An 8435-nucleotide genomic window follows, 5' to 3' on the forward strand; every position below is an offset into this window, starting at 1 on the left:
TTTTTCCCCACCTCCTCCGTTTGTATTCGAACCAAATTTCAAACTAGAATCAATTCTTACTCTGGATATCCTTTCCATTTCAGTAAATATTCACGTCGACCTCCTCTCATTCGAGAATCAACCACTTTTTCAACAGTATATTCCTCCTCACCCAATTCTTCCTCTTCTTGAGGATCTTCAAATTCTTTTTTACTTTTCTTCCCAATTTTGGGCTGCAAAAAGATTTGAAGCACTGATAAATTGTTGAATAGTTAAAAAGACTTAAAATTCAATTTTACTAAACAAATAAAATAAAATGACAATTATATCGATATTGTGTTCAATAAAAGGGATAAAGATGGGAAACCAATACATACTTGGGTGGTACCTGGCTTCTTTTCTAACGCCATGACTTCCGGCTTGGCCTGCAATACAAAATAGAAGCTGCTTTACATTCTTATAAAATTCAAAATAGAAATATATAATGAAATATAATTATTTTAATTATAAACTTTATCAATTAAAATTTCGTAGTGAAAATGCTATGAATAATTTAAGAGTAAAATTTATTAGTATCCGATTAGTGAAAATTAGCTTTCATGGTTATCTTTCCTGAATGCAATATTTAAAAGTGTAAAAACAATTATCTGAAGTGACTTTAATATGCAAAATAAAGAGGATCCCAGAAAATATATATAGATGGATACATAGTGAGAGGAAAGAAAAAAAAAAATCAACTTATGTCAATATATTACAAATGACGCAAAACTAGGCAAACAAATTAATATAGAAATTATCTAAATCCAACATGGAAATATCTGTATGTAGACGTTTCCCCCCATTCATTCATTATTCCTCATTAATTTAATGCGGAAAAACAAGGTTTAGTTGCGGAGTTATTGCCCTTCTTTGATACAATTATTCAATTAAACGTCAAAATATAAACTAATAACATAAAAATGGCATATATACACACAATCTAAAAGGAAATTACATTTTGTACAAACATCGATAGAGAATTAGTATAATTAAAACCCTAGATACTCCATATAGTAGATATAAACTTACACACAAACCTATACACTTAATATACGAATTCTCTTAGCAGATACCGTGTCATCTACAAGATATTTTTCACCAGTAAAATTGCTTTACAGATACACCGCTTTAGAGTCCCACTGAAGTTCTTCTATAGCCTTTCAAACAGTAAAAATAAATAACTAGATAAATAATAGCAACCAAAACAACGTTGGAGGTAATCGATGGACAATGAAAAATTTCCAAACACATCAACTCTCACGTAATACTGATCAACATGATTAATTATTAGTTAGCTAAATTACACATTTTAACATCGGTGTTATCAAGAATATCTTGGCTTATACACTGGATTTACAATTTAATCAACTTTCAAATTAGAAATAATTAGTTGCCGCTAGAGATACGAAGAACCTGAAATTTCATTAATTTAAGCTTCTCTTTTACGATATTATCTTAGACAAATTACACAATTTTTCAAAACAAAAATCTAGTCAGAACTGTAACCATTCCAATCAACATACATTCATATCTTTAACAAAGAACTATTATTTATATCAAGATTTCCAGAAAATATGTCTTTAAAAAATTCATGTTATTAAATAACTAAAGAAAAAAAAATGATTCCACTCAACAAATATACAACATTCTCGCAACGATACACGTCAAAATAACCAAAAATTCTAATAGTACTTTTCTCTGGAACTTAAAGCTTCAATTAGATCCAAACACAAATGCATGACCACCAAGAATATTTTCAAAATATCTCCATAATCATCATCATTCTAATCAATCATGCAACAACTTTGGAAATGTAAAAACACCCAATTTTTGTTACGTTTCCTCTTCCTCGCTGTTTTCGAAAACATCGCATACCAGAAGGAACTTTTGTCTAGAGACATGGAAGAAACGGAATGGTGTCCGCTTCTATGAAGAACTGTAAATAGCAACTGTTGTAATTACGGAGCCAACCAAACTAATGAACTTCCTTCGATTAGCAAAGGAGATAAATGGAAATTATTAATGAGAATATTCAGCGAAACATACGAAGGAGAGATTGAAAAACCTTCAACTACCTACCGCCAAAAGGAATTAGGAAAAAAAATTTTTTTAATGAAAGAAAGAAAAATAGCCAAAGGCAAGTTTCGAGAATTTCGACAAAAATTTCTTCCTTGAAAATAAAAGGAGGGGGAAGGATTTAATTAAAATTTGCCTAGTTTTTTTTTTTGTTTTGTTTTTTTTTTTGCTCTATTATGGAAGATTTTTTTTTTTTTTTTTAAATTTTAAAAGTAGATTTTCAAGATACAAGGAGAGAAAAAATGACCCTGATTTTAAGGTGGTGTCACTTTATCTCCATCATTATCATCATCATCAATAAAGAAAACCTAAAAGTAAGTACATCTCTTTGTTTGACTGCGAGGTTATCAACACTCATGTTATGGTCGGAAGGCGCAAAAGTCTACAATTCGCAACAGTCAGAGGTCCACTATTGTTGAATGAACGCAAATCCAAGCTAGAAAAGATGAAAAAAAATGTAGAAACAAAATTAACGTTCAAACTTTAAACATTAACCGCTCCTCACAAGAAGCACATGGTGTAAATAAGGAGGCACAGTTTTTTGAGTTTTTTTTTTTAATCATTTAAAACATGAGACATAGGCAATAATTTCAGCCAAAAAACATTGATTAATCGCCAGAATTTAAATGGGTTTTAAATCGTGTATTTTTGCTATTGTATACAACGATCTCACTTGATTAATTGGAGATTTAAAAGTTTGTCCCAATTTAGTAAAGAGGAACTAAGTTGAAATAGGGAACCGAATAGGGTGGAATGGGGTAAATAGAATGGGAAATAATAAAACGATAAAGTACATATGAGTATTTATGAAATTATAAATAAAACAATATGAGATAGGATTTACAAGAGAAGCGCAAGAAACCAGACGATCGCAATGAGATGACGACTAGCTTGACATACTTCATCTTCGAAGCCGGTTCATTGTTGGATCTTAAAATAAATCTAAGCAGAAATAAATGTGGTGCTCGCTTCCACCGAAATTTAATGGAAAGTTTTTTGGTGGGGAAAATAGCAATGAAATGAAAGATAATATGAAATTAAACAAGAGGCTCGTGCATAAGTTTTCATGAATTTAAAAAAAAAAGTTTATTAAATAGGCGGTAAATCAAACTGAGTCTGGGCGCATCTTGGCAATGTTGTGCAGTATTAAGTGTAGCACGCTTTCACCACCTCCCCACCTAAAACAGGGAGGCTGATTTCATTTTTTTTAAATTTAACTAAAGTGAAATAAAACTGCAAGAGTTCGTCCACAGCTATCAAATTATACATAATGGAAGTGGAGCAAGAAACAGTGGGAAAGGTGAAGAGAAAACGCATTTTGGTAAAGAAAGACAATGAAGTGAAAAGCTCTGGCAGTTCTAACAGAATTGTTGACAGCTAAGGCGCCATTTTGAAAAATTTATTCCTACTAAACAAACAGTGTTAGTTAGATTTATTATTTTATAGATTATAAAATAGAACAGATAGATGAGTTAATTAATGGAAAAAGGTGAATCAGTAGATAATTGTAGCTAAACAATCAAGTCATACATACCTGGAAGGTATATCACTCCTTGCCTATTTGAACGTCTATTAATGACCTCTTTGCGCATGCGTCAATATGACATCCGGGATATTATGAAGAGGGTTTTAGCGGGAAAATGATCCCTTCGTAAAGAATTTTGGTCGAAAATTCAGTAGGAAGGAATCAACTTTGTTAATTTATTGTTTAATTTCAAAATTTAAAAACCTTTTTAGAAATAAAGAATGAAGCTGTTTTCAAGAAAAGTTGTTATATTCTTGTAAATTAATTAGTCACGTGATTTCGCTTTATTGTTTTGTGTGGAGTGTTCAGCAGTAAATTCAAGGGACGTAATCGATCGATTCTCTTTAATTTCCTCCACTTTTTCTCATCGAAAATATTTCCATTAATTTTTAAATCAATATTTTCTGTTAATTAACCGTTCAATTAGTCTTGTGTTGTTGTAATGTAACCTACAAGTTGTAATATCGTTCATGTAATAATATTTCTTATCTAAGACCCATATTTATCAAATGCAAACATTGTTTTGAAAAACGTTATTGATTTTCATAAAAGAAAGGGTGGAATCATTGATAAAATACAAAAAAGAAAAATATATTGACCCTCACCTATAAATATCTCGATATTTAATATTCAACTTTTATTTAGCAAACTTCAATAAACTCTATCTTTCGTTATGATCTTCGTTAGAAACCCTCTCCTCAGATATCTTACTTTCTTCTATTGCCGCACGTTATTCACAATAGACATTGTTAGCTTTCTATAATACTTAAACCATGTTCTTTATTATTGCAAGATGCTCCTGCGTTTAAACTTCACTTTTACACAATTTCGCTTACGCTTGAAAGGGGGAAAGTTTGTTAGTTTTGTTTTTAACGGTAGTATAGTCATAAATTTTTATGTAAAGGTGAAATTGTCATCAAAATATTTCTATGACCCACAACTTCTAATCAATGAGAAGAAATTGTAAAAGGAAAAGAAAAAAAACGTTTTATCTAAAATAAGAACAGGATAAAGAAATTGGAAATAATTATAAACCTTATTTTAGATGAATTAATAATTGGTGAGAGGGAGTGCTATGTCCAAAAGGCTATTAATAGTTGAGTAGCGAAAAATAAGTTTCCATAACCATTGTACATCAAATATTTCCACTATCCCTCAGTGCAAGACTTTCCTTCCCTTAACGAATATTCTTAAACCCAATTTTTTTTTTCTTTTTACAAGTCATTGCCGTCTTATTGGTAAAATATTAGCATCCTTAAACCGAAGACTTCTAAAAAAAATTCCCTAGCAAGTTTCTTATTGAAAATCCTGAGCCAACAGGTTCTAAATCTTTACCACCAGATCCCACCTTGGAGTAAAACCATGAAAAAAAAATCCCAATCATTTTAAGCATACTGGCTTTGAATATCAGTCGATGAGATAATGGTCATCTTTGTCTTTTAGTGAAAACTGGACTTTAGCATATGTTTGCATTGGTCTTTCCAATTTAATTACAGTCGGGCACTTAGCACATTTGGGAGGAGGGGTGTGTTTTTTTACAAATAAACAAAATTTAGAAATAATTATTTCATTTTTAATTATGCTAAGGAAGGTATTAATTTTTCTCGATATAATATCGTTGTTGTATTTGCAGAATTTCCTTGAAATTTTCCTAGTTTCCTATAAATTCACCTGATGTAAGATTTTCATGTGCGTGTATGTAAATATAAAGTATACATCATTATATATATATATATATATACATACACACACACACACACACATATGCCCGACGCGCACACAGACACAGTCGTATATTGTAGGAAGAGGTCTGCTATAATTCCTGAAAGCGTGGAACAATTGAAAGTAGTTTTGTATTTACTGTTATTCTTAATTTCTGTTTATCACATTTTCTGTTTTTGATTTTTGTCGTGTTCGTGAATTCATTCTAAGTGCGTCAAACCAAAATCCATCTCTAAGAATCTATAAATAAGCCTTTTAGTTTCAAAAAGCTATATGTTTAAGAACCAGACTAAAGCCTATAAAATCGTATGTGTTGTTAATTACAACTGCTTTCAGAAATAAATTACAGAAAATTCACAGGTGAGATTTTAAAGTATTTCATAAAAATTCAACAACTGAAATGTTTTCTTATGTTTACAGAAATTAATTCATAAAATGCATTGTTATTTTAAAATTATTTCGATTTTCTTTGTTTTTCTGTTTTTAGTTTTTTAAATTTCATATGCCAAAACAAAAATATTGTTTACGTATTATGTCTGCGCACGTGTTAATCGTAATTGCCGTTGTAAAATTACATACTCTTAATGTCTCTTTAATTGATGTCAGTAAAACTTTTCAACTCCATCGCATGAGGGTTAAATGAAGTGGCCCTCCTCTCGGCTACATACATCCATTGGATCAGAGGGATGGTCTTGCAATATTAGTCTTTTCCCTCCCTCAAACAATTTGTATCTACCTCATTTTAAACGGTTCTTTTATTGATAACCTAAACGTTGTCCCTATTGACTACATCTTATTTCTCTCACATTTCTTAAATAAGCTTCATTATCTTATTACGACTGAGACTTTGGAAACGTACTTGAATGTGAACTTGGAAACTTGTAACAGCACAAACAGCACAGATTCCTACAAAACAATTATTAAATTCTCATAAAAAAAATATTTAGCTGAAACTATGAATTTTCCCTACACATCCTATACCGTTACTTATAAGTAAACCACATTATTTACTTGATCAAAGCCACATTAGAAAGGCCGGATTCCCCTCTCTGGTCTAGAATTTACTTCTGCCAAAGATGGGTATTGAACCATTGTAATGTTTACACCCTACAAATATGGGATGAAGTTGTAACAGATACTTCATTGGTATATTTGTGGTACCCCAATAACTTGAATGTGGATCCATAAACAGGCACTTTGCTTTTGTCAACAATTGTGTAACACCAGACGAGTTAGCATCAGTTGATATACCTACATCATCTTCCAGACTAGTCAGTTTGTGCAACAGCTGTTATGTGCAGATGCACTGCTGTCAAAAGATATTCTAAGGTCCTAAGATCAATCTGTGCTGCTATGTCATCAACACAGGTCTGCCAACATGTTCACTTTTTGAACCAATCAGCAACATAAACCAGGAAAAAATAGCAACTGCTACCTCAGGTCACGCAACAGATGAGTATTGACTGACTGTCTTTCTTGCTAGTAATTATCAGGTGTCCAGCCTAGTGCAATGATGCAGTACCCTAGTGACCAGTGATTACTGGGTCTCTGTCAACAGTGGACAAAACAACAATGCATAGCAGACCAACTACATCATCATCAATTTGAATATAATTTTCACTGGCATCCCAGATACTGTCATACAGGAAAGAAACCAGGTTCAATACTCACACCTTCAGCTTAAAGAACTTCAACTGACCTTACACAGAAGTGACTACAAGCACATCGTACCAGTGTTTCACCAACAACACAGTTGCTTGGCATTTTCAAATCAACAGCTTCCAATATTGAACTTTTCCACCAGTATGTATACTTTTCTTCTCAATACTATGCAAAGACACTACACACATACAGTTATACCACGTGCAACAGCTAATGGCCACATCTATTACAGTTTCTACACCAATTAAAAGTTACCTTTTCACAGGTAGCACTCACAGAACTTTCTACCGACTCACATGCACAAAAGTACGCATATCCTGCAGATTTACTTGTGCAGGCATGGCTGTGTGGTAAGGAGCTTGCTTTCCAACCACATGGTTCTAGGTTCAGTCACACTGCATGGCACCTTCAGCAAGTGTCTTCTACCATAGCCTCAGGCTAACCAAAGTATTGTGAGTTGGATTGGGTAGATGGAAACTGAAAGAAGCTTGTCATATATATGTGTACATCTATGTTTTTGTGTCTGCGTTTCTCCTCCACCACTGCTTGACAACTGGCGTTGGTGTGTTTACATTGCCAAAATCTAGCAGTTCAGCAAAAGAGATTGATAGAATAAGTACCAGGGTTTAAAAAAAGAAGAAAAAAACCTAGAGTTGATTAAAGACCCTTCATGGCAGCACCCCAGCATGGCCACAGTCAAGTGACTGAAACAAGTTAAAGATAAGACATCACAATTATGATGCAGACCCTCTTGCATTTGGCATGCACATAAATGGTATATTTATGTATATGTAGATATGTGTATATTTCTATCATTATATATAAATAAGCTTTTACAAGGTAAAGGTTGAAAGTGACTGCAAAGTGTCAGCTCGATCACCTTCATCAGACAGTCTGACAAAAGGAAGCAAGCCAATCTTTCGAAGTCACTATCAACTTTTTCCTTTGTTAACATTTAATAAATATTTACTTTACTAAAAACTATTGAGTTATCCTTCACTTTAATATTGAATTGTTTTTATGTATAACTTCATACACACACACACATATATAAATCATCACTGTCCTCTTACATCCACTTTTCATGCTGGCATGAGTTAGTTGGGTTATCACAGTTGGGGTTCTTTCTTATTAGCAGCGACTATTGTTCTCATTGTCTGGTTCTGTTGCATATGTCATTTTGGCTTGGTTTCTACAGACTAGGGACCCTTCCAACTGCAAACCACACAGTACTGGCACCACTACCAGGGCCCTTCCAACTGCAAACCACTTTATAGACAGTACTGGCACCACCACCAGGGCCGTTCCAACTGCAAACCACTTTATAGACAGTACTGGCACCACCACCAGGGCCCTTCCAACTGCAAACCACTTTATAGACAGTACTGGCACCACCACCAGGGCCCTTCCAACTGCAAACCACTTTATAGAC

At 33.0% G+C, this 8435-nt stretch overlaps 1 protein-coding gene and 1 long non-coding RNA gene across 3 annotated transcripts in view; one reads left to right on the forward strand and one right to left on the reverse strand.

The window, feature by feature from the left end:
* Positions 1-3765, reverse strand: part of LOC106873545 (chromobox protein homolog 1) — a 14058-nt gene extending 10293 nt beyond the window's left edge. The window contains exons 1-4 of one of the 2 annotated variants that reach the window (XM_014920950.2): positions 3629-3765; positions 2417-2530; positions 357-404; positions 61-212 (exon numbers count right to left, since the gene is read on the reverse strand). In XM_014920950.2, coding sequence (XP_014776436.1) covers positions 61-212; positions 357-404; positions 2417-2452 — 236 coding nt within the window. In that variant the 5' untranslated portion in view covers positions 2453-2530; positions 3629-3765. The remainder of the gene's footprint in view (positions 1-60; positions 213-356; positions 405-2416; positions 2531-3628) is intronic. The other variant, XM_014920951.2, reaches the window with a different exon arrangement.
* A 158-nt stretch (positions 3766-3923) lies between these two features.
* LOC128248094 (uncharacterized) overlaps positions 3924-8435 on the forward strand; it is an 18773-nt gene continuing 14261 nt past the window's right edge. Inside the window, exon 1 of the long non-coding RNA XR_008264356.1 lies at positions 3924-5701. This is a non-coding gene — a long non-coding RNA (uncharacterized LOC128248094). The remainder of the gene's footprint in view (positions 5702-8435) is intronic.

Source organism: Octopus bimaculoides, chromosome 6, assembly GCF_001194135.2.
Source record: "Octopus bimaculoides isolate UCB-OBI-ISO-001 chromosome 6, ASM119413v2, whole genome shotgun sequence".
Lineage (NCBI taxonomy): Eukaryota > Metazoa > Mollusca > Cephalopoda > Octopoda > Octopodidae > Octopus > Octopus bimaculoides.